The sequence below is a fragment of the Macaca fascicularis genome, chromosome 2 (assembly GCF_037993035.2).
Source record: "Macaca fascicularis isolate 582-1 chromosome 2, T2T-MFA8v1.1".
In the NCBI taxonomy this organism is placed as follows: domain Eukaryota; kingdom Metazoa; phylum Chordata; class Mammalia; order Primates; family Cercopithecidae; genus Macaca; species Macaca fascicularis.
The window spans coordinates 108,666,243-108,692,131 of record NC_088376.1 but is presented as its reverse complement, the minus strand read 5'-3'; the positions used below and the strand labels follow the sequence as shown (position 1 = coordinate 108,692,131).

At 49.4% G+C, this 25,889-nt stretch overlaps 1 protein-coding gene across 1 annotated transcript in view; it reads left to right on the top strand.

The window, feature by feature from the left end:
- The window catches only part of SLC6A20 (solute carrier family 6 member 20), a 38,986-nt gene that overhangs the window by 11,207 nt on the left and 1,890 nt on the right, over positions 1-25,889 (top strand). The window contains exons 2-10 of the mRNA XM_005546881.4: positions 3,114-3,254; positions 5,206-5,297; positions 9,310-9,537; positions 12,708-12,818; positions 13,876-14,117; positions 14,933-15,095; positions 19,575-19,779; positions 22,193-22,352; positions 25,246-25,411. Coding sequence (XP_005546938.2) covers positions 3,114-3,254; positions 5,206-5,297; positions 9,310-9,537; positions 12,708-12,818; positions 13,876-14,117; positions 14,933-15,095; positions 19,575-19,779; positions 22,193-22,352; positions 25,246-25,411 — 1,508 coding nt within the window. The remainder of the gene's footprint in view (positions 1-3,113; positions 3,255-5,205; positions 5,298-9,309; positions 9,538-12,707; positions 12,819-13,875; positions 14,118-14,932; positions 15,096-19,574; positions 19,780-22,192; positions 22,353-25,245; positions 25,412-25,889) is intronic.

Here is a 25,889-nt window from a genome sequence, read left to right as displayed (position 1 = left end):
TCAAATGTTAATCTCCTTTGGCAACACCCTCACAGACACACCCAGGATCAATACTTTGCATCCCTCAATCCAATCAATTTGACATTCAGTATTAGCCATCACAACTACCACCAAAATCATGCCCCTTGTAGTCAACCCCTTCCTACTCCCCTATTCCTGTCCACCACCGACCTGTTTTCTGTCCCTGTAGTTTTGCCTTTTCCAGAATGTCGTATAAATGGAATCATCCTACTATGGTTTGAATACGTCCTCCAAAGCTCATGTGTTGAAAACTCAATCTCCAATGCAACAGGGTTGAGAGGTGGAACTGTTAAGAGGTGATTAGGTCATGAGGACTCTGGCCTCATGAATGGATTGATATCATTATCTCAGGAGTGCTTTCATTATTGAGAGAGTGGGTTTGTTATAAAAGAGAGTTCAGCCCCCTCTTGCTCCTTCTTGCTCCCTCTTGCTCCCTCTTGCCCTCCCGCCTCCTGCCAAGGGATGATGCAGTAAGAAGGCCCTCCCCGGATACTAGCACCATGCTCTTGGACTTCCCAGCCTCCAGAACCATGAGCCAATAAATTTCTATTCTTTATAAATTATCCAGTCTCTGGTATTCTGTTATAGCAGCACAGACTAAGACAGGTATTCTTTGGTGAAATGCCTATTCACACTTGTTTTTACATTTTTTGAAAGGATTCTTTTTCTTATTGAGTTTTGAGAATCCTTTATATATTCTCGATACAAAGTTTTTCTCAAGATGCAAGTATTTTCTTCCAGTCCAGTTTGTGTTTTTATTCTCTTAATAGTGTCTTTCACAAAGAAGTAATGAAATCCAATTTATCGATCTTTTCTTCCATAGATAGTGCTTTTAACATTGTATTTAAGAAATCTTTGCCTAACTGAAGCTCATAAAGATGTTCTCCTGTATTCTTTTATAAGTTTTATAGCTTTTAGTTGTACATATAGTTCTATAATCCATTCTGAGATTTGTTTGGTATAAAATTTTAGTTACAGGTTGAGTTTCATTTTTCTGCATATGGATGTCTGGTTGTTCTAGCATCATTTCTTGAAAAATTTATTGCAGAGCAAATTCACCTGGATTATGTGTTTATTTGAATGGTTGGGGCAGGAGTGATAGAAATGATTGATGCCTAGGGCCAAACAGCCCTCATGTTCCCACTTGGCATCAGGTTTTAGATTTCCACCCTACCCATGGGCACTGGGCAGTCAGACCCTGTCAAACAGACAGTCGTCCCTGGACCTTGTCAGGCCTTACGTAGTTACTGTTTAACACCCTGCGTGAAAACAGGATTATCTTATAACCACTGAGGGTTTGAACGTGGCTTCAAAGCCTCAGTGTGTGAGCCCAATCTTTATTGTCAGATATTTCATGATTGAGAGCTAATGACCTCTTGGACTCCTTTGATATTGAGAGGAAACTCACAAGGTGCTGAAACAAGGTTCTGAAGGGAAGGAAGGGAGCCTGGCCTGGAGGAGTTATAGCAGTGTCTGGACATGAGAGGGCAGGATTTGTTTTAGGCCCCCACATGAGCAGGATGAAGCTGGGAACTCCAAGCCTGGTGGTGTGAGCGCTCATTCACCCGTGCAGGTGGCTCGTGCCTTTCTTTCTGTGGTGTGGCCATGGGGGCTCTGCCTGGTCTTTGCCCCAGCCATTCCACTTCTGGGATTTGTATCCCAAGGAAATACACAAACAAGTGGACCAGGCTTTGTTTCACAGCTTTGTTTAGGATGGCAGAAAGCTGGAAACAGCCCGAGTGTCTAACAATTGATTAAATGCGGTCTGGGCTCATTTTCAGAGCAGAATATCATGCAGCTCTTTAAGGGGCGATGCAAAGGTCTGTGATTGGGAGAGTGATGGGGAATGCCATAGGGTGAGAAGAGTGGGGTTACAGGATGGTACGTGTGTACAATGGAGACTTTTTGGTAAATATTAGATGTTCATGTAAGCATAGTTATTTTGTTGTTTACCTTAACAACTGAGGATCCAGTTCTCTTTGTAATCAGCCCTTAATCTTTGCAGTTGTAGTGTCTGGGTTTTATTTGATCAGAAGTCCTGCCCTCTTTTCCCACTGGACATTTTGTTAAGCTCACCCTGACAAAATTCACACTCCCTGGCTCCTCACTATCACCAACATCAGGGAACCTCAAGGGCAGGGAGCATGATTGCTACTCTCCCATTCCACACCAGCCAGGGCCTGGCCCAAAGTAAGTGCTTAGTAAGTGTCCGTTTCATACACTACCTCATGTGGAGCAGCATCAGGGCTGTGCACAAAGCCCAAAGGAAGTGCATAGAGGTTGACAGCTGAATGCATGGATCCAGGCATGATGTTTGACATATTTAACAACACAATTGTCTTGGCTCTGATCGACTATTAGTTGCTGAAATGGAAGATGGAATGTTGGGTATGGCAGAAGGGCTGGGACAGGGGAGGCATTGAGAAAGGCACTCAAGCAGCTTGGGACAGTGGCAGTTTGCCTCCTAGGGAGGATGAATTTAAAGAGTTTAACAACTGACATGGCTGCATGTCATCCACGGGTGGATGCATGAACAGACAGGTGGCTGAGTAGGAAGATAAAAAGATGAAAGGATGGATGGAAGGATGGAAGGATGCATGGAAGGATGGACAGATGAATGGATGGAAGGATGGATAGATGAATGGATGGATGGATGGATGGATAGATGGATGGATGGAAAGATGGAAATACAGATGGATGAATGGAAGGATGGAAATATAGATTGATGGGAGGAAGGAAGGATGGATGGATGTAGGGTGGATAGATGGAAGGATGGAAAGATAGATGGAAGAATGGATGGATGAATGGATGGTTGGATGGAAGGATGGATGGAAGGAAGGATGGATGGCAAGTTGATGAATTAATGGTAGACAGATAGGTGAGAGGAATGGCAGCAAGAGGGATGGATGAAAATGTGGAATGAAAGAAGGATGAAGGATGAGTAGAAAGAGGAGGATGGATGATGGAAAGGTGGGAGAATGCATGGACAAGTGGAAAGACAGGAGGATGGAAGGATGTTTGCACAGAGGTTGAGTGGTGGTGGAGAAAAGCCCTTTGGTGGTGGCCTGGCTCTCAGCTCTAGACCTCTACAGGTAGTTTCCTGGTCCCCTACATCATCATGCTTATCGTGGAGGGAATGCCGCTCTTGTACCTGGAACTAGCTGTGGGGCAGCGCATGCGGCAGGGCAGCATCGGTGCCTGGAGGACCATCAGCCCGTACCTCAGCGGTGTCGGTACGTGGGGCCCCTCCAGTCCTTTCCCACCCAGAGACCTGGGCAGCATGGGAGTGTGGGTGGGATCCCATCAGCAAAGCTGCTGGATCAAGGGGCGAGCACAAGGCCCAAGAGAGAGCGCTTGCCTGGAGTGAACAACTGGCCTGGCGGGGATGTCATAGAATGTGGGCTGAGAGGAGCTGGTTTCCTACCCACAGGGCAGTAAGACAGGGAGGATGCATGCCCCTTGGGGAACAGATGCCACCCTGCTTCTCTTCTCTGGACCTCAGCTTGGTCACCTGTAAAAGGGAAACAGCTGTAACTCCAAGTCCTGGAAACTCCCCCAACTGCTCCCTGTTAAATAACAGCTCTCTCTTTTAGTAAGCACCTACTACTTGCTGGGAGCCAGCCTGTAGGATATATGTGCATGAGCTCATTTAATCTTCTTTACACTGCTGAGGTGTTGCAGAGTGCCATTAATGTCTCTGGGGTGGGGAGGCTGAGGCCCACACGGACAGCAGGAGGGGGCTGTTTCATCTCATGCCTCTCCTGAGTGACCTTGAGCCAGAGTCCCAGGCACTTCCAGGACAACCTCCACCTGCCTTGCACATCGCTTATGGCCCAGGGCTGCCTCTGCATGCAGAAGGAGCCCTGACCAGAAGTGGCCATGGCGTGTGATGCTCACCCCTCCTGCCCCAGAAAGGAAGGCAGGGAGGAAAGCAGAGTGACATTTCAGGAGCAAAGAGGGTGGAAGCGTATACATGACCTGGTCGCAGATGCAGAAGAAATGTGTCCAGTGTTCTCACAAATCATCTCCAACCCCAGACTGCCTCCTTGTCTTGAATGGCTATTAATTTTTCTTTTTTTTTTTTTTTTTTTGAGGCGGAGTTTCACTCTTATTGCCCAGGCTGGAGTGCAGTGGCACGATCTCGGCTCACTGCAATCTCCACCTCCTGGGTTCAAGCGATTCTCCTGCCTCAACCTCCTCAGTAGCTGGGATTACAGGTGCCCGCCACCACGCCTGGCTAAGTTTTTGTATTTTTAGTAGAGACGGGGTTTCACTAGGCTATTAATTTTTAACACAGAAGTGTGTGGTTTTACAATCTGCCTGAATAAGTAATCACAGAGGACTTCTCAGAGGCATCTTCTGCATCATAAGGAAGATACCAGATATTTGTGCCAACCAGGGGATGCTGGTGAATATTTAACAACCAGCTCTCAGAGTGGAGTGGGAGTGGGGAGGGGAAGCCCTGGTTTATAGCACATGCCGATGCCTGTGGGGGTAAACACGTGCACCATGGCCAGTTTCTACTACTGAGTGTCCCAGCACTTGGGCTTGGGGAGAGGAGGGAATGCTGGTTCTCAAGGGTTGGTGTGGGCCAGCCCCAGAGCCCTGCTGGCTGCCACCCTTCTCTCTGCTCTCAGGACCACCCTGGGTTTTGTGCAGACCTGACCGAATTACGGGCAGCCCGCTCCCCACCTCTCCTCTCCTGGCCACCAGGTGACTCAACCGCTGGTGAGCCAAGGAGGGAGCGTAACTGTACATCTGGCACAAGGTGGCACTTCACAGCAACAGTGCTTCTCACAGCATGACGTTGTGAACCCAGTTCTGCCACTTACCAGCTGGGTAGTCTTGGGCAGGCTCCAGGCCTCAGTTTTCTCCTCTGTGATACGAAGATAATACCGTCGTAAGGACCAAAGGCACGTAAAGTACTTACTTAACACAGTGCCTGGCAGTTAGATCTCAAAAACATGTCATCAGCCTCCTGTCCCAGAAGGTGAGGAGGGAGGTTGGAGAAAAAGAAATCACCCTTATGAAGTGCTTACAGCTGCCTGGTCTCGCTTAATACTCACCACACAAGCCTGGTGGAGGGAGGCCTCGCCACAGGTGCATCCTGGGAGCACACACTGGGCCTGGCGGAGGGGGAAGGGCCATCCTCAGTCCTCAGCGCAGCCCTCTGCTTCCTTGCAGGGATCGCCAGCGTGGTGGTCTCCTTCTTCCTCTCCATGTACTACAACGTCATCAACGCCTGGGCCTTCTGGTACCTCTTCCACTCCTTCCAGGTGAGCCACGGCCCGTGCCAGAACAGGAGTGGGAGCGAGAAAGGGAGAGAAAAGCAGGGCCACCGCTCAGGGGAGGGGGTGTGGGGCAAGGTAAGCAGCCTTGGGGCGGGGAGCCAGTGGGTGGTGTGAGGTGGAGGGGAAGCCATGCACCCCAAACCACGTGGAGGGCTTCTGAACACGGGCTCCACAGGCCCCTTACACTGTAAGCAAGAGTCCACCGGTGTGAGTGTGTGTGTTCTTGGAGAGCAGGTCCATGGCCTTCAGTGGATTCTCTCTGATGGACGTGACTCCCTCCAACAAACAATTAATAACTACCGCACAGTGTGCCTAGGAGGAAATCTGCGGAGAGGACTGATGGGGAGGGATTCCCTCAATCCAGCAAGACAGCAACGTCTGTCTTCCTCCCCGTCCCCTTCTCCCACTTTCCACAGGGCCACTTGTGCTTCCAGGTTTCTGACTCCAGCCTGAGCCTCTCCTTTTCCCTGCAGACCTCCAAGTTCTCCTAGAAGGACCACTGTCACCCTGTAACACAGTAGGGCCATTCCTAAACATTTTAAACCACACATTTCTGATGATAACTGCAGCTGACACTCCGTAGAAAACGTGGAAGGGGCTGGAAATTGTAGAGAAGCGAGAACTCCAATTCCACACAGAGAGCTGGTGTTATATCCAGGACAAGAGGAATTTTCCTCTCCACTGCTCATGCTCATTTCTGTTACCTGGCTCCTGCCGCTCCGCTCTCAGGAACCCCATCCTCCACTGCCTCCACCTGCTTCCAGGAACCACCTTCACCTTGGCTTCTTCCCAGATGGGAACAGAGGAGGAGGCAGGAGCTAATCAGGCCGATGCCTTACCCTTTGCCCCTGAGCCAGGCCTTCATGGGATATGCCTGTCCCCTAGGTCCACAAGCAAGACAGGGCTGGCATGGACTATGGACTGAACTGGGTTTGCCTCTGGGATGCTTGGGCACAGCCTTGACTCTGTGGGGGCGTGAGGAATGCTTGGGTGAATGACTTTAATAATCCTGATTTGGCATACCCTACTCTGGCTTCCCAATGAGCTCCACCAAGCTTGCCCCATTGCACATATCTCTGGCAAGAAAGATGTGCCCTGAGCTTAGCTGCAGTTCCTCCTTCTTTCCCTGGTTCAACCTAGAGTTTCATGAACACTGGCCACAACTCTGCCTCTCCCCAGCCTTCTCGGTGGAAACAGAGCAACTCTTCTCACTCTATTGCCTGGTGACTGTTTCCTATCCTCTCTGCAGGGCTGCCATGTATGGTTGGGCAGGTTGTGCACTGCACAATGGTACCCCCCAACTAAGGGCTTGCCATACACATTGTAAACATGATAGATTTGTATACTTTTTAAGACAAGTTTCCAAAAGCAGAAGCAATGTGTCTTGTCCTAACAAAATCAGAATAAGTTGCTCATCCCCCGAAAGCAAAAATAAAGTGCCTCAAGAAAGGGGCACCTTTTTCTAATAGTCAGAAGAATGGGGGCCAGCAATTCCTGAAAAACACTTAAGTGTTCATTCATTGCATCCTTCATAGGTCTGTGGACTTATCCCTTAGTCCCTCTACTTTGAAGCCCTCCTCCATGGTCCCGTAATAATGAGAGGAATAGTAGCTGCAGACATTCACTTACATGTGCTCTGGGTCAGACACAGGTCCCAGCACTTTAGAAGTGTTCACTCAGGTAATCATCACAGCCACCCCGCAAGGCTGAGCGCACTGAGCACCCGAGCAGAGGGGAGCCGAGTAGCTCATAGCTGGTGGGGTTGGAATCAGGCACCTGGTCCCGGAGTCTGTGCTCCTGTCTACTCACTCCCTGGCCAGGCTTTCCAGCCTTGGGTCCAGCCCTTCTCAGCAGGAGCACCTGTGCTGTTATGCATGCAAATGCAGGGATCCTTGTCCTCACCTGCTGGTTCAGAGGTGGGTGAGGGAGGTCAGACTGGGAACTGGCCCATTTAACAAGTTCTCCTATACTCTAAACCTTCTTCACCCTGGCTGCACACTGGGGAGATGAAGTTGCAGGGCGCGGGGTGGGGAGGTGTGAAAAATCCAATGACCAGGCCCTACCCTAAACAGATGAAATCAGAGTCACTGAGGGTGCAGCCTGGACATCACCCCTGGGTGACTTAGTTGTGTAGCCAAGCCTGGGAAGCAGGCCTGGGCTGGCATCAGCAGGTGGTCCAGTGAACAGACTCAGGTCAGTCCCACACAGGCTGTAAATGGCCCAAGGGGATGTCAGCCAGGGCAGCTTGACTGGGCTTCAGGTCTACTAGGACCCCTCTCACCTGCCTGGGACTTGGTGCTGGCTGCCACCAGGCACCTCAGTTCCCTCCATGTGCCTCCCTCTCCTTGCATCCGCATCATTCAGGAAGCTAGCCTGGATGTCCCATAGCTGGTCTCCAAGAGGGTGAGAGGCTAGCTACAGGGTTCTGAAGGCCTGGGCCGGGAAGTCACTCACACAGCATCTCTTCACCATATTCAGTTGGTCAGCGTGCATCGGAGGCCAGCCCAGGCTCACAGGGTGAGGCCAGAGATGCCACTTCTGGATGGGAGAAATGTGCACATGGGGAGGGGAAGGACTGTTGGTGGCCAGCTTTGAACACGATATGGGTCAAAGCGAGAAACCAGCTCACACATTCCAATAGGCTAGGGTGGCCCTGGGGAGGTATGGCAGGGGTGGGCATGGAGGTCCTCACCAGCACAGTCTCGAGCGCTGTCTGCGTATGCAGACCTGGGCTCCAGCTGCCTACTGGCACAGCAGCCATGACCCATCAGGTGATACCCCTGGGCCTTGGTTCTTTTCCTGTGAAATATGGGATTGAGCCCAGTGGGGTGGTCAGACTTGCTTCCATTAATGATGCATTTTGTCTAATTAAATCTGGACTTGCAGAACCCAGATATGTGCAAAACTGATCAATGTGGGGCTGGTCCTCAAAGAGCAGGGCTGGGATCTCCCACCCCGCAAGTCAGAAGTAATTTTTCCTCCCCTCCCTCCCATCTCAGCACCACCGTTTACTACTTGGCCTTGGGTCATGGTCACGATGCATGCACCATTGAGGCTCCTGTGTTCATAAGTGACATGCCCACAGCCTCCTGTGGGGGCACACCTGGAGCCTTCTCTTTCCTTACTAACAAGCTTTCCCAATCCCTGCCTGCCTTGGAGTCCCTGCCAAATGCAAGCGATGCTGCTACCTCCCTTGTTGTAGCAAGCCCTAAGGAAAGAACCTCTGCTTGTTCTCACTTGGGTGGTCTTTGTTGATTTCCGCAAGTCCCTAACAAGTCCTGAGATGCATGAGTCTCAGGTTCCGTGCTCACTAAGTGCTGGTGGTGAATGGCATTTCCTGCAACATACACTGGGTTTGGAAGCTAGCAGGAGATGAGGTTCAGGCCCCACAGCTCTCTTGCCTTTCTGAGCCTGAGAGAACCTGGTGCTAGTGACTTCTTTGAGCTAGAGTCAAGGTATACCTGAAGCAGTTAGACTCCTGGACTTTGCAGGGTGGAGCCAGTAAGACTCTCATCTGCTTAAGCTACTCTGAACTGGGCTCTCTGTCACTTTCTCTAGTTGGTTAAATAGGGACTCTCTCAGTCATTGACCAAGTCTTAAGCAATCTGGGCCAGTGCTGCAGAGGGTGTGGTTTGAGTGCCTGAGCTGACTGTGCACAGGCCGTGGGTCGGAGTCCCATCATCATAGCTGGCCTGGCCGTGGTCCATTCACTGTTCAGTCTCTGGGACCCACCACGGAGTTCAGTAGTCCTCAGGGAGCACCTGAAGAATTGCAACGAGAGCAGAGCCCCCTCCTCCAACCCCTTCCTGCCTCACCCGTGCCCCCTGACAAACTCTCCAACTCCCGGTCTGCCTTCAGGGGCTCCAGCCACCTGCCCTTCCGGGACCAGCACCCTTCTCTTTCAAGAGTCTCCACTCAGGGTCACCTCCCTCACCCCTGCCACAGCCTTTGTCCTCAGCCTTCACCTCTCTGGATAACACTCGCTTTGGTCCCACAGGATCCCCTGCCGTGGTCTGTCTGCCCACTGAATGGTAACCACACAGGCTACGATGAGGAGTGCGAGAAGTCGTCCTCCACACAGTACTTCTGGTACAGGAAAACCCTCAATATCTCGCCGTCCCTCCAGGAGAACGGGGGTGTGCAGTGGGAGCCGGCGCTGTGCCTCCTCCTGGCCTGGCTGGTGGTGTACCTGTGCATCCTGCGTGGCACCGAGTCCACTGGCAAGGTGGGACAGCGAGGCACAGACACCCGGTGCTCCTGGTGGGTGGGAGGGTGCGCCAAGGGGCAGCTGCCTCTGTCTCCAACCCTGGGCAATGCCAAGGGAGTGCCCTCTGCAGTGGAGAGGCAGCAGCTATGTTAGGGCAGAGGGCACAGATGGTGTTGCTGGGACAAGTCACCTACTAGATGACTATAGAGACGGCCAGAGGTGGTTAAAGTTGCAACCCTAAATCTCAAAACAAGGACTTTCTTACCAAAAAAAAAAAAAAAAGTTTTTCTGTACCAGTCGGCCCAAAATCCATACCACCCAGGCAACCAGACAGTGAGTTTGCTTTTCTTTAAGACTGTATGTGTCCTCAAGACACCCTAGCCACTGGCTCTCCAACTCAGCTACACATTGATATTTTCTGGAGCGCTTTCAAAAATCTCATGCCTTAGCCCTGCCCCCAAAGTTCTGCAGTAACCAGTTTGGGATGTGCCCTGAGCAATGGGGTGGGTGGGGGGATTTTAGAAGCTTGCCAAGTGATTCTAGTGTTTAGCTGAGTTTGAGACCGACCCTTTGTTCTAAGCTGCTTCCAATCACCCTCCATAGCTGTCAGGCTTGATCTCCATAGTCCTTTCTTGGTGCATCCCAAGGCTCACACTTTCACTGGGGCTGACATGTTCCTGCAGCTCTAGTCTGCTCCATGTGGAAGATCTGCTTTCAGTGTTCCCATCACCCGTCACCTGCCTGAAGTTTCAGCAGATGTCCCAGAGCCTAGCACGCCCTGTCTCATTCACCGTCACTTCTCACCGTAGACCCAACATGGCTTGGCCACCCACATTGTCTCATTCTGGCAACAGCCCCTCAAGGTAGATTTCATGATCCCACTCACCTGAGGCTCAGAGAGGTAAATTGACTTGCCCAGGGGCACAGCTAGTGAGGGCAAAGCCCAGCCTCACCCCAAGACTTCCCATTGCCTTGGTTTGGTAGCCACATAGCTCTCTCTATGCCTTAATGATGTCATCAACTCCAACTGTCACCTGCTGGGAGTCCTAAGAGCCCACCTGTCCTCACCCTCTGACTACCTGAGTTGCCTCCTCCAGCTGTACCCCACCCCCCATGTATTTCTTGAGGCATTAGACCAGAGCTACCCATGGTATTCCAGGGCCCATGGGACAACTCCAGTATCATGCCTGGTAGGACATTTTATTTTGGTTTCCAAGACCCCCTGATGGCCAGCCTCTAAGCCCCCGAAGCCCCCTGTGCCATGGCTGAGGAGAGGGACTGGTGAGCACAGGTGCTCTTCCCCTGAGAGAGCTTAGAACCTGCAGCAGCTCACTCAGTCCCATCGTAGAGCCTGGCCATACTGTCATGCTCATAAAAAATGTTTTTGTAATTTATCTTTGCCAGGTTATTATGATCATGATCCAAAAGATCAGAGGGTAACATCTGCAGATATAGCGATTAGAGACCATTACTTTTCCTGATCACTTAGAAATGTGTTACATGAAACCTGTCATGCCATAAAAACTTATTTATTCTTATCGTCTGTTTCCTCTGCTTCAGCCATACCCTTCTCCATGGCAAAATACCCCAACAGCTCTATGTAAAGGGAACTAATCTTGTCACAGACCATGTGCCATTTCCTGGCATCCCCTGTTGGAATTGCCTTTGTTTCCTGCCAGAATCTCTGCAGAGTGGTCAGAATTGGTTTCTTCCAATAGGTTAGGCTGGATCACATGTCCAGCAATTCTGCCCATTTGGGGAGACTCCATGAGCCTCCGGGAAACTTGCTCACCTTGGGAGAAGGAGGGAAATTCCTGGGGCTGGCCCTAAGGGCCTGCTTAGTGCCCATTGTGATGGATGTTGGCCACAAGTGAGTGCCCTGTCTTTACATCTCTATCTCTTATCTGGTTTCTTTTCTTATAATCTTGGGTGGATTTATTACTCTTCTCAAGTTACAACAACCTCAGCTAAGAAGCAGTGATAAAAGACACACCCCGCATTCCACCTGCTGTCCTCTGGGTGACAGGGCACAGAGTGCCACTCTGGCGGCCTTGGAAATGGATAAGAAGATGACACCACACCTCAGTGGGAAGGGAGGGTCAAGTGTAATTCAAGTTCACCTGAACATGAGCCACCAGCCATATTTCTCACAGAGAGACTCAAACTTTAAGGGAACTCTTACACAAAAGACAATCTAGCAAAATATTTATTTGCTTTACAAATGAGGCTCTGGTACACATATGAGTTGATTTACAGAAAAAATTCCATTCCTGGATAGGCACACGTGCACCTGAAGGTCTGTATTCTATGGCTTTGTAACAGTTAGAATCACCCAGAGCATGACAGGTGACTACTAACGCTACCATGAACACTGAATATATTAACAAAACATCATTGAACTTACCATGCATGCTGGTGGAGAAAGAAGATCTGGTTGACAAAAATGTCCATTCAGGTGTAATGTTAAAGCCTAAGGAAGTAAACCCTTTTTGGAGGGTTGCCATAAAAATCAGATCTGAATTTCCTATTGTATTTATTATGGAGACATTGTCCTCTACTCTACACGTCGCTGCTTTCCTGCATGAGCACTCATGACCAATCTGCTCTCAGGCCCCAATCCCAGGGAAATCTGTCCTTCTCCAAGCTGCAGATTTTTGTTTTCCTTTTAATTGTGTTCCTGCTTTGTGTGTAGGCCACCAGGAAGCTCGGAGCTGAATCTGCCTCAGAAACTGGGTAGAGACTAATGCACAGATTCTATGGGTTGCTTTTTCCTGTGGGCTCATTACTGGATTGCCCATATATTTTTTTCAGGCTGATTTCTTTATCTAGCAATTTTGAAATGTTAATGTGACTGATGTGTTTTTGTGGGTAACCTCAAATCCTTTCCGGAATAAGGTCAGGTTGAAGGGAGGGTGGAAGGCAGAGGCTCGGTACCTGTTTGCCTCTTCTCTACCGAATAAGGAATGTCCTGCTGGTCACAACTGTGAGTGACCACATCCCACCAACCCATTTCTCCAGCCCTAACCCAGAGCCTGTGTGTGACCAAGAATCTCCATGCCTTTTCCAGCTGTCAGCAGCTGGGCAGTGCAGCCTGAATACCCCAGATGTGGCGGTGTTCCGTGGGGCGTGGGTCTGTCCTGTGGACCCCACCGCTCCGGGAGGCCGACTCTGCCCTCTGATGCCCGCAGGTGGTGTATTTCACGGCATCACTGCCCTACTGCGTGCTCATCATCTACCTCATCAGGGGCCTCACGCTCCATGGAGCCACCAACGGCCTCATGTACATGTTCACTCCCAAGGTACGGGCTGAAGCGGGAGGTCCCTAAGGGCGCCCCTCACTCATCCTGCCACCTTCCAGGACAGGTGGGAAGAGGGAAAGATGGAGAGTGGGCCAACGCTGTACCCAGGGAAGCTGATGTGAGCCCACCAGGGTGTGGTGGGAGCGTGGAGTACCTGCAGTCGCTGGATCACCTCCTCAGCCAGGTCGTCCCCACTCCCTGTTAATTCTGGAGCATTAAGTCTTTCAGCCTCTCCTTTTCATACTCACTGTCCCCCAACTGCTGCACCCCCACCACCGCCTCACCTCAAGCCCCTTTCAAACTGGACCAAGCTTTTTCCCATGAGCACTGCTCTGGTCATCTTGTTTGCGGGCTCATATGGTTCCCTGCACCCGTTTCCCTACAGGGTTTCCTACAATCCCTTCCCAACCCACCCACTCTTCATGCACCCCACACCCAGGGTTCATCCATGGAGGGTGCCCTCTTGCCTTTGGGATGGGACAAGTTCTTCATTTAGCAAATCTAGCCCCTGGAAATTAAATGACTGTGTCATCCTCCTCCTTCCCCATTCCAAACGCCCCCTGATGTCAGTGCCGAGAGTCAACCCACACCTAGACCTCCCCTGCCAGGCCACACCACCTCCATCTCTGAATGCCCAGACCTGTGCAGTATCTGCCTGTGAATCAGGGCTCCATGTGTGTTTTAATTATTTTACCCTGCAGTATTCCATTGCACACCTCTGCACTGATGTATAGTGGTGAGCATAGCTGCTTCTGGTTACACACCTCCTATGACTGAAGTGCTGTAGAAGATACGTAGCACCTTATATCCTCCACATAGCACCTGTATTCTCCACAGCACCTTAGCCATGGGAGGTGTGCAGCTTGAGCTGTGTGTTTCATCTGCCAGGGAGTGGATGGGGCCAGAAGAGCTGTTCTCCAGTCCCAGGGGTGCCCCGATGGCTGCGTGCTGTAGGCGAGCTCCTTCCCCTCTCTGGGTTACTCTCCTGTTGAGGGTCTAAGTGTTTGTTTGGAATCTCACCCAGGGCTCATCAGCCCTGTCCCTGTTGGCCTTCCAGATGGAACAGCTGGCCAACCCCAAGGCCTGGGTCAATGCAGCCACCCAGATCTTCTTCTCACTCGGCCTGGGCTTTGGCAGCCTGATCGCCTTCGCCAGCTACAATGAGCCATCCAACAACTGCCAGAAGCACGCCATCATTGTGTCCCTCATCAACAGCTTCACCTCCATATTTGCCAGCATCGTCACCTTCTCCATCTATGGCTTCAAGGCCACCTTCAATTATGAAAACTGCTTGAAGAAGTAAGCTCGGGCTGTCCCACCGAGTCCCAGGCCTCCCTGAGCTCTGAGCTGAAGGGTCGCCTGGGCAAGGGCTGGGGCAAAGTGCACCAGTTTTGGAGTCCTCAATCCAGGGCTCACGTTCAGACTCCTTATACCACTACCAGTTGCTGGGGGGCCTGGGGCATGTCAACATCTGCCTGGCAGGGAGGAGGGCATGTTAATGTGTTGCGAGCACTTAGCGTAATAGGACATACGACAATCAAACTTTGTTTCTTCTACCGCATCTCCCCAACCTCAAAAGTAACCAAGAAGCCTCTAGCTAAGCCACAGAGATTGCAGGATACACTTTCTGTGGCGCCTTGCCCAAAATACATGGACATCATCCAGGAGGTATGCTGTCCAGTTGGGTAGTTACCAGCCACAAGTGGCTGTTTACAAATTTACATTTAAATCAATGCAACTTAATTCATATTCCCATGTTACTTTCAATCAGTTGCTCAGTGTCCACCATCAAGTACTCAGTTGCCATATGTGGCCAGTGAGTGCCAAATGGGACAGCCCAGATAGAGAACATTTTCATCAGCACGGAAACTTCTGCTGGACTATGTTGGTCCAGAGGTTAAAATAGCCTCGCTGTGTGAGTTTGGTGCCTGTTGTCATCATTGTTCATATCTGAGGCTTCTTCAGTGCCATTCAAAATCACCCCGCCCTTTAAAAGGTCACCAAGCAACAGGTTCCCTTTCCTCACCTAATCAGAAAAGAAGAGGCTGACGGGCGGCTTTGGTGACAGCTGCCTTTCTGATCAGTGAAGGTTGGTCCGATGGTGTGTTCTGCAGGGTGAGTCTGCTGCTGACCAACACTTTTGACCTTGAAGATGGCTTTTTGACGGCTAGCAACCTGGAGCAGGTGAAGGGCTACCTCGCATCTGCCTACCCAAGCAAATACAGCGAGGTGTTCCCGCACATCAAAAACTGCAGCTTGGAATCGGAGCTAGACACGGTAACGTGCCCAGGCAAGGCTGGGGACTGTCTTCTCTCCACACACTCATGGGGACCTTGGTGAGCTGCTGACTTGGGAGCTAGGTGAGGTCCATAAAAATGAAGAAGGATCTTGAATAACTTTTCCTGCAACTCCAAGAAGAGAGGCTTTACCACCACTCTCCTGAGGGCTGCTGGAGAATGCTAGTTACAGTAAACTTCCTGGGGGACCTCTCTGTCCGTTCTTTTTCTTTTGTGTTTCTAAGCTTTTAAAATACAGGAAAGTAGAGAGAATAATATAACAAACACCCATATATATACCACTCAGAAAGATCCATTATAAACATTTTGTCATTTTGAGTTCAGATTTTTTTTATATAAAGGGAAAGCACGTTTCAAAGATGAAGTTAAAAAGTCCCCTTTGTTTTCCCTACTCACCAGAGGCAAGAACCTTCATTTTTATATTTTATATTTTACATTTTTATACCCATTCATGTATTCTGAAATAATATCATTGTTTTGTTGGCAGTTTTTATTTTATTTTATTTTTTTCCAACAAGCCTTTGGACTCCTATGTCGGCAGTTTTTAAATGGGCATAAATGGTCTGGAAAGATACTTCTCTCATTCAGCATTTTAATTTTGAGATCTGTCCACAATAACATATGCGGAACCTCATTGTTCATTTAAATGCTGCATTTTATTCCATCACACAAGTATACTGCAATTTATCCGTTCCCTTACTAATAGACATTTGGAGGTTTTTTTTTTTTAATTTTTGCTACTGAAAGTCATCTTTATATTTTACAGAATTATCTCTGCTGTGCTGGGAGCTTTATTTTTTCACATTAGTTTGAGGATCAGTTTGATAAGTTTCATTGGAAAAAAATCTAGGGAATTTTTACTAGACTTGCATTGATTTTATAGTGTAATTTGGGGAGAATTAATATCTTTTGAATTGTGACATTCGACTTAGGAACATACTTTCTCTCATTCACTCAGGTCTTTTAAAATATTCTTCAGCTAACTTTCTCTATGAACATCTTGGCACATCTTTCATTAGATTTCTATTACCTTACTGTTTTATTGTATTGTGAATGGTGTCTCTTCCCCTCATTCTATCAGTTTGTTTTTGTTGCAAAAGGAAGCTAAAAATTTTGTATGTTGACCTTGTATCCAGCAATCTTTATGAATTTTCTTATTAATTCTCACATTTAGCTATAGACTTGCTTCAGTTTTCTATGTTAAACTGTCCTATCGCCTGCAGACTGAATTTTGCATTTTTCTTTTCAATGCTTATATCTCATTCCCTTGTTCTTATTGTATTCACTAGGATTTCTAGCACATGGGAGTAGAAGTGATAGTGGGCATGTTTGTCTAATTCTTATATTTAAAGTAAACACTTCTAGAGATTATTTCTAGAGAGTGTTCCTAGGTAATGCTTTTCAAGAGTAGGGAGTAGGGAGGGCCTGTGGCTCTGGTTGCCAGTAAGCTACTTTGGAGGTTGGTATTTTTGGGGTGGTTGGTTGGTTGGGTTGGGTTTGTTTGGCACTTTGTTTCCTGGGTACAACCACTGTAGGTCATTTCATGGGTTAGGCAATGCTTTTTTCTCCTGCTTGTTCAGCCCTAGCTCCATGCTTGCACTGGCCTGTGGCATGAGCCTACTTCCCTGGGCAGGCATCAGACCGCAGCCCCCAAACCCCAGCCTTCAAGGCCTAGGTCCTGTTCAGGTGATCCATGAGGTCCTTCGGCTTCCGCACCTATTCAGTGCTTTCACTTCAACTTTCCTTTATGGTTTTGGCACCTGGGAGTTTTCCTCACTACTTTTGATCTTGGCTCTACAGCCAAGAATTACATGGTTGGTTATTGATTTATCTAGACTTCGTTTTTCCTGTTGCTTTGTTCTTTTTTTTTTTTCTTTCTTTCTTTTCTTTCCTCATTCCACTTTATTCCCTGCTGTTTGGAATTTGGCTGCTTGATTTCTTCTTGAAATTTTCCTTTCATATTTAACTTAATAAAGTCTAAAGTTAAACAGCATCTTGACCTCCTTCCCAAAATTCAAAAGGACTTTAGAGTACTTTCATTTTATTGCTCCCATTTTAAATGATTGTTGTCTAGTTCTGTCTCTTTAACCCCATACACTGGACATGACATTATTATTATTTTATACAGCTCTTGTATTTACCTACATGTTTGCCATTTTATTTGTTCACCATTCTTTCTTGCATCCCAGTGTCTCCAAAGGTTTTTCCTTAAAATACTTTAATTTAGAGCAGTTTTCTTAAATTTTATTCTGTAATTGGCATCTATCTTTTAAAGATATTTTTCCTCAGCATAGAAAATTCCAGGTTAACAGTTATTTTCTCTCAACACTTTGAAGATGTTTGCTATGTGATTCAGGCTTCCATTGTTGCTGTTGAAATTTTATTTCATTCTTTGTAAGCAAGCAGTTTTTTCTCTTTCTCATGATCTTCTCTTTGTCTTTGGCCTCTGCAATCTAGACATGGCATGAATATATTTTTATTTATCCACTCTAGGCCTAGGTGAGGTTGGGCTTCCTGGATCTATGGATCCATGTTTCTTATCAGTTTTGGAAAATTCGTACCTATTATCTCATAATCATTGTCTCTGATTATCTCATTTTTCTCCTTTTGGAACTTCATTAGATGTGACTTTTTCATCCTGTCCTACAGGTTTCTTAACCTCTCTTTTATTTTTCCCATCTTCTTATCCTTTTTTGTCTTATTGAGTCATTCCTGGATATATCTTTCAGTTCACTAACTCTCTTTTCAGCTGCATCTAATCTGGTATTTAATTGTCAACTGAACCTTTTAATTCAATAACTATATCTTTTATATAGATGCTATTTTTTTCCAATTTATTTGTCCATCCCAATAGTTTCTTGATACATGTTTATCTTTGTAATGTTATTCTTTGTTTCATTAAACATTTCTTACATAACTGTTTCAGTCGTGGCCATAGGCAAGAGAAGGAGAGCAGTATTTTAACACTGTTTAGAATTGCTGGCTCATGATAATAATAAAAAGTATATCAACTTTTTGTAGATTTTTACTATTGTTTTTAAGTTCTCTACAAGTAGTCACTCCCTTGTTGTTAGCACATGAAGCCAACTATTTTCAGTATGCCTCTGAGCAGCTGGTATGCTATAGAATTGACCTGTGTTCTTGTATTAGTCAATGCAGCCTGCTATAACAAAATATCATAGACTGGGTGGCTTAAACAACATAAATTTATTTTTTTTTATTTACTTTTAGTAGAGACGAGGTCTTGCTATGTTGCCCAAGCTGATCTCAAACTCCTGAGCTCAAGTGATCCTCCCACCTAAGCCTCCCAAAGTGCTAGGATTATAGGCATGAGCCACTGTGCCCAGCAAGCAATAGGAATTTATGTCTCACAGTCCTGGAGGCTGAGAAGTCCAAGATCAAGGTCCAGCAGGGTTTGGTTTCTGATGAAGGCCTGTTTCCTGGTTCATGAATACTTATCTTCTCACTGTGTCTTCACACAATAGAGAGTTCTCTCTGTCTCTTCCTCTTGCTATAAGACCACAGTCTGGTCAGATTAAGGCTCCAATATTATAACTCCGTTTAACCTTAATTACTTCCTAAAGACCCTATCTCCAGATACAGTCACATTGGGAGCTAGGGTTTCAACATACAAATTTCAGGTGGACACGGTTCAGTCCATAGCAATTCTGAATCTGACAATCCAACATCTGCCACCCTTGGGGAGGGTTGTTCTAAATCTTATTTCTTATTCTTGCTAGTTCTTCACTCACAGTGACTTCTCTCCTTGTGGGTTTGTAAATCCCTGTTTATGAGCACTTTGCTTAATCTCTGGGAAACCTATGTGTCTAAATTGGGGGGCTTCTACCCAGGGAGGGTTTGTTTTTGCTTCTTCTGTGGGTAGCCAGGGAGTACACACAACTTATTATCCCTTTTGAGCCCCTTGGGGGATTGTCTTTAAGCAGGAGTTCCAGCCTCAATTTCCATAGTTTAACATCTCTGCAACAGCGTTACCAACACAGGGACCTGACCGCTGAGCACCTGGCCCTCCTGGTTGCCTGCTGACCAAGCTGGCTCTCCACAATTCTGCTTCCTGCTGCCCTGGCCCCACCCTCCCTCCTCAGGTCCCAGCCACAGAGGTTTCAGGACACCTAGTCAGTCATCACATTAGAAGCAGAAATTATGCATTGTTTTATTCTTTTTCATCCAGAATTTACGTAAATTGCGGCAGGAGAGGGGAACTCAGTGTTGCAGGCTGGCTGCAAGTTCTCACGTGCTTTGCATATATGAGCTCCCAGCAGCTCCCTTTCCTTTTCGACCCAGCTAAGTGTAAGGGGCTGGTCTGCAGATGGAAGCTCCAACCTCACAATGTGGCTTCTCATGGCCACTTCCAAGGTACCCCACGTTGCTTAGCACTGAATGTGTGAATAAGACTGTAAGTCCCTCATGCATGTAACTGGTGTCTTCTCACCCTGGGCAGGCTGTCCAGGGCACTGGCCTGGCATTCATCGTCTACACGGAGGCCATTAAAAACATGGAGGTGTCCCAGCTGTGGTCGGTGCTCTACTTCTTCATGCTGCTGATGCTGGGCATTGGGAGCATGCTGGGAAACACAGCAGCCATCCTCACCCCTCTGACAGACAGCAAGATCATCTCCAGCCACCTGCCCAAGGAGGCCATCTCAGGTCAGCAGGCCAGCCAGTGGAGGGGGCGGGGATCAGGAGGGCCAGGGCATGGGAGTGAGCAGGGGAGAGTTCCCTCAGGGGTCGTGAGGGGGCTGCAGCCACCTCACCATGGTCCTGCCACGTCTTCTCACAATCCAGGACCTGGGCCACATGATTCATCCTGTGCGTTCCATTCTCCACATCACAGGGAAGTGAAGTGGCCACCCCGACCCAACTCCCCAACCTGACATTCGAAGTTCTCCAGGCTAGGAGAGAACTTGCTGTTGTTTTTGTTTGTTTTCATTGAAGTATATTATATATATTTTAGACAGGGTCTCACTCTTGTCACCCAGGCTAGAGTGCAGTGGCGTGATTTTGGCTCACTGCAACCTCCATTTCCCGGGTTCAAGTGATTCTCCTGCCTCACCCTCCCGAGTAGCTAGGATTACAGGTGCACGCCATGACGCCTGGCTAATTTTTGTGTCTTTAGTAGAGATGGGGTTTCACCATATTGGCCAAGCTGGTCTTGAACTCCTGACCTCAGGTGATTCGCCCATCTCAGCCTCCCAAAGTGCTGGGGTTACAGGCGTGAGCCACCACACCCAGCCTGAAGTGTGACCATTATAAAGTGTACAATTCTTAAGTGCAAACTCAGTGGATTTTACATATGTGTCCACTCGAGGAACCACCACCTAGGTCAAGATACAGAACATTTTCTGCACCCTAGACAGCTCCTTCACACCCCTTCCCAGGAAGTATGCACCCCTGGAGTTCACCTCTATTCTGACTTCTACATTTTAGGGGTTTTTTTTTCCTTTTTTTTTTTTTAAAGACAGTCTCACTCTGTCACCCAGGCTGAAGTGCAATGGTGCGATCTTGGTTCACTGCAACCTCCGCCTCCCAGGCTCAAGCTGTTCTCATGCCTCAGCCTCCTGAGTAGCTGGGATTACAGGTGTACACCATGATGCCTGGCTAATTTTTGTATTTTTAGTAGAGACAGGGTTTCACCGTGTTGGCCAGGCTGGTCTCAAACTCCTGACCTCAAGTGATCTACCTGCCTCGGCCTCCCAAATTACTGGGATTACAGGCATGAGTCATTGCGCCTGGCCTTCTTGTTCTTGAATTTCATATGAACGAAGTCCTGTTGTACATACTCTGCACCTATTTTCTTCACTCAGAATCTACCTGTGAGATCCACTCATGTTTCGAGCAGCGATCGTCTGCCCCTTTTTCTGCCTATATGATAATCCATTGTAAGATCACATACCAGTTTCTTTATCCATTCTGCTGTTGATGGACATTTCAGTTCTTAGGAAATGAGCTGGCTTTTCCAATTACATCTCTCATGGTTTCATTCCCTGGCCCATCTGCAACCAGAGTGCCTCGAGGACCCTGTGGCCTACACCTCTGCCTCTGAAGACACCATTCCTCCACATGCAGGACGAATCAAACCCAGCTCCCAGGCCATCTCCTTCAAGCCCCGACCACTCCAGTTGGAGTTGCCCCCACCTCTTCAGAGTCCAGCAGCACTTAGCCCCCCTCCTCGGACCTGGTCTCTGTAGCCAACACTAGGTGTGCCTGTAGCCCTTGGCCAGCACATGGTCCCTTTCTCCTTGTGTGTCCCCGTCAGGATGGCAGGAGGGCTCGGTAGCTAGCAGTGTACGGTGTGGTAGTGGAAAGGGCAGGTGTGGACTCTAGACTCAGACACACATGGGGTCCCCAGGGGAGGCAACTGGAGGAGACTGGGATGAAGGCCCAGGTTCTGGAGGCTAAAGGGCCTGGGTCTGAATCCTCACTCTGCCACTGACGTGCTATGGGACGTCGGGGGAGCCTTGGACATCTCTGAGCCTTGCCTTCCCATCAGTGAAAGGGGGCTCCGGAAATCTGCCTCAGAGGCCTAAGGGTCCAACGCATTGCAAGTGCCTGGCACGTGGGAGGATCTTGGTGGACATGTGTCTCTTCCCCGCCCCACCCCCTTCTTGGTGGATGCAAGTCCTCTCTAGGAAGTCCTTATGGGGCCACCCCATATTCAAGCCTCCTCCCTTGATTCTTTTCTCATAAGCTCCAGGGCTGAGTTGTTGGGATAAACAGAGAGGGTTATAATTGCAGACCCACAGCCTGGGCGGGATCCTGGAATGGCAGTGCCCACCACGTCTGCTTGTTCATTGAGCTTGAAGCTCTGCCTCCCCTGCAGGGCAGCTCAGTGAGTCAACATCAGTGACTCCTGCTGACACACTTCGGGACACCATTGTGCCCCCTGCCCCACACACATGGCACACACCTTCAGAGAGTCCAACCCACAACAGCTCTTTCAACCCATGTGGATGAACCAATCAGCCAAGCTAAAGGCCAGTGGCCCCGCTGTCCCTTAGAGAACTGGTGAGCAGTAGTGGGGGGTTTTGGGCAGGTGAGCAGCTGGTCTTGTGGCCCCCAGGTCTGGTGTGCCTTGTCAACTGTGCCATCGGCATGGTGTTCACCATGGAGGCTGGGAACTACTGGTTTGATATATTCAACGACTACGCGGCCACACTGTCCCTGCTGCTCATCGTGCTGGTGGAGACGATTGCCGTGTGCTACGTGTACGGGTTGAGGAGGTGAGGAGGCCCACGACCCCTAGTTGCGCAGGGAAAACACAGCCACAGAGGCCACACCCCTCAAGGAAAACAGCTGTTTCTTGATACACATCTTCACCTCTTCCTTAAGCTTGGCATCATTACTCAATGTTTGTTCTTTGCCCACAGATCTCAGCTAATGCTCTGCCCCTATTCCACGCTCAGTTTGCTTCAGTGAATATCTTTCTCTCTATTCCCGTACTTTTGCTTTGTATCACAGGATGTTTTAGGGTCGACCCTGCTGGACCCCCACAGCTTACTGGGGCAGGGAATTGTGCCTCCAGGCACTGGATGCTCTGATCATCGGCCAACATCAGTATTTTCCCAGAACCCTGACCAAAGTGCAGTTGATAACTTAGACCTTAGAAACTTTGGCAGATTGAAAATTTAGTCAGTGAGGTTGTCAATCCCAGTGCACAGCACAGGACTGGAATGTTTTCATTCTCCCCAGGTGTTGGAATGTGCAGCTGGGGCAAGAGCCACCAGTCTAGAGCAGCCTTCAAACTCGAGTGTGCCTCACAGTCCCTTGGGCTGGTCAAACACAGCTGCGGGACTCACACCCAAGGTTCTGATCAGGCAGGCCTGGGGAAGGCCAAGAATTCACATTTCTAGCAGGTTCCCAGATGAGTCTGGCACCCACGCTTTGAGAATCACTGGCCTAGAGAGCTTTGCTACCCCAAGTGTGGTCCCTAGAGCGGGAGCAGCAGCAACAAGGCGCTCATTGGGACTGTAGAAGCTCGGACCCACCCCGTCCTGCTGAATCAGATCCTACATCTTCACGCTACGTCCGGGGGGCCTGAGGCACCTCAGTTTGGGCAGCGCTGCTCAAGTGGGCACCGGTTTGGGCGAGGAGGCTGTGCCACGTTGTTTTCTGCCCTCTTCCCCAGTCTTTTTGATCTTCCATGCTGGTTCGGGGTGGGGAGGGAGACATTGACAACACTCTGGGAGGCAGGCATTCCTGAAGCAGCATTCCCTGCTGTGTCCCTGCAAAGGCCAGGGTCCTGTGCCATGCTGCGGAATCTCCCATGGTCCATTCATTTCAGGACATAAGTTAAACAAAGCCAAATCGATGTCTTTCCCATAGGACTTCTCAGAGTCTTAAAGACAGTTATGGATCCCAAAGAGAGGGTTAGAATTGCAGCATTTCCAGACTTACTTGGTCAAGGAATGCCTTTTCACCCTCCGCTCACCCCACTCCCACCCTTAGCTACTAACATTTCGAGGACACTAGCGTTAGGGGCACCAGCTCTCCCTGTTTCCCCAGGATTGAGGGGTTTTCTGGGATGTGGAACTTTCAGTGCTAAAACTGGGAAAATCCCTGGTCACCTAGGAAATGCCAGTCTAGAGGGAGAAAGAGATTGGTCACTGAGAGGGTGAGTGTTTCAGGATAAAAAGAGAAGGTTGGGAGAGAGGAACAGAACCTAGGGCCCACTGGAGGTCACTAGATCGGTGAGGGGCACAAGTCCATCAAAAACGGGCTGGCGAAGGGAGACAGGCGGAAACAAACGTGCCTTGGAGATGTTGTAGGTGGACTGACTGTAAGTGGTAGGTGGGGAGTGCTTCGGCTTGCTCAGGGGACACCGCCATCTAGTGACCACCCAGCGACAGTGTCCTGGGGCTTTTCTGCAGCCAGCTCTTCCCAACTTTCTCCATCCAGAAAGCGGGGGGTAATGGGGGTGTGAAGGGACAAGAGGACCCCCCAACACTTTTTCACCTGTCCGATTTTTGAAAGCCCCAGATTTCCACGTCACATACATGAGCCTTCATGGCCTACAGCCTAGAGTCCCACTATGTCAGCAGCAGCAAAGGGCAGGTGGTGGTCTCCGCACAGCCTTGCGTGGACACCCAGGACATGCAGCAGGTCCCAGGGAGGGAGGGGCTGTGGCTGCAGCCGGTGACATCACACCCACACCACCCCAGCCCCTCCCGCCAAGGCTGCCTCTCCCGCTGTAGGGAGCAGGTTTAAAGGCTCTGGGCTGGAGGCAGGAGGCCAACCCAGGTTCTGGGCCTGGTCTTTACCAAGCCCTAAGGCAGATGGCATTGCAACCCTGGGCCTTGGTTCCTCCTGTGTGAAATGGGGAGTTTCGTTGGGCCAACATCTCCCAAAATGCCAAAGATACTTTTTATACTGTGTATGTGTACTCAAAAATACGTGTACTTAGCCTGTCAAGTCTATGAGAAACTGGCTGCTGTTGTGTTGCTGCTAAATGTAGGTTGAAAAGTAAAGAAGAGGGAAAAGAGAGAGCTACAGGAATGATGGAGATGGTGATGGTGGCTGTAGGCAACGCCTTTGGGCCTCACTGTCCTGGCCACTCTAGACCAGCTCCAACAGGCCAGGGCTACGGGAAGGCCTTCAGTCCGAGGTTGGCTCTTCTTCTGTCCCAGAAAACCTGCTCTGGTTTCAGTGGACCAAGTGATTCTGCTCCGTGGCGTTTACTGGGAAAGGGAGTCACTGACTGACAGCAGTGGGCTGGATTGGGGGGTGGGCAGAGCTGCCCAAGAAGCCCCTGTTGTTGATGAGCAGCCCAACAAATGTCCCTCCCTTGCTGCCTGTGCCCACCATTCCTGGAAGCTGCCCTCTGGGCTATGCCAGCAACCTTCGTCTGAAGGCTGGCACTGGGAAGGTATCTTCTGACGTCCACTCTCCACAGCGTGCTTGCTCCGTCACCCTTCCTGGGCAGTCTCAGCCCTTCTCCCCTCCCCACCGCGGCACTGCTCTCTCAAGAAGGTGTCACAGAGGAGTCCAGTGGCCAAACTCAGACATCAGTTACCACCTAGAACAGAATGTTCCTCTGTGAACAGGGACGGGTAAGCTGGACGCCCTCACCTCCGCAGCCTGGATAATCCAGACTTTCTCTCCCTGTTTTCCAAATAGATTTGAAAGTGACCTTAAGGCCATGACTGGCCGAGCTGTGAGCTGGTACTGGAAGGTGATGTGGGCTGGCGTAAGCCCACTACTGATTGTCAGCCTCTTTGTCTTCTACCTGAGTGACTACATCCTCACGGGGACGCTGAAGTACCAAGCCTGGGACGCCTCCCAGGTATCTGCTGTCCCTGCAGGGCTGGCGCTGGGCCCCCACGGTCACCCGAAAGCATGGGCCATTCGTTGTCTGAAACCAGGGAACTGTTTCCACAGTGTGGGTAGGTTATTTGTCACGACATGGAAATATCACTGAGGCATTTTAGAAATAGCCCAGGACAGAGGAACTGGGCTTTGAGTTTTTAGGTATATGCTTCAGTGGGGCGAGAGGAAGGCACTGCTCCACAGCTTCCCCATCGACCTGTCCCCTGGACGCTGAGAAAAACTCCCGCTGCGAAGGCGCCAGCTCCTGCCTCTTGAGCAGCGCTGCCCTCCGCGCCCACCACAGCAGACAGCACTCATAGAGAACATTGCTACCTTCATGGAAAGTTCCATTCCGGGCTAAGAGTAGTCCCCTATATTTTAGGTGCCCTGAATGTTGCCTTAGACGTAAGGTGCTTGATTATTACCATGATTATTTATTATGGGTAGCTCCAAAC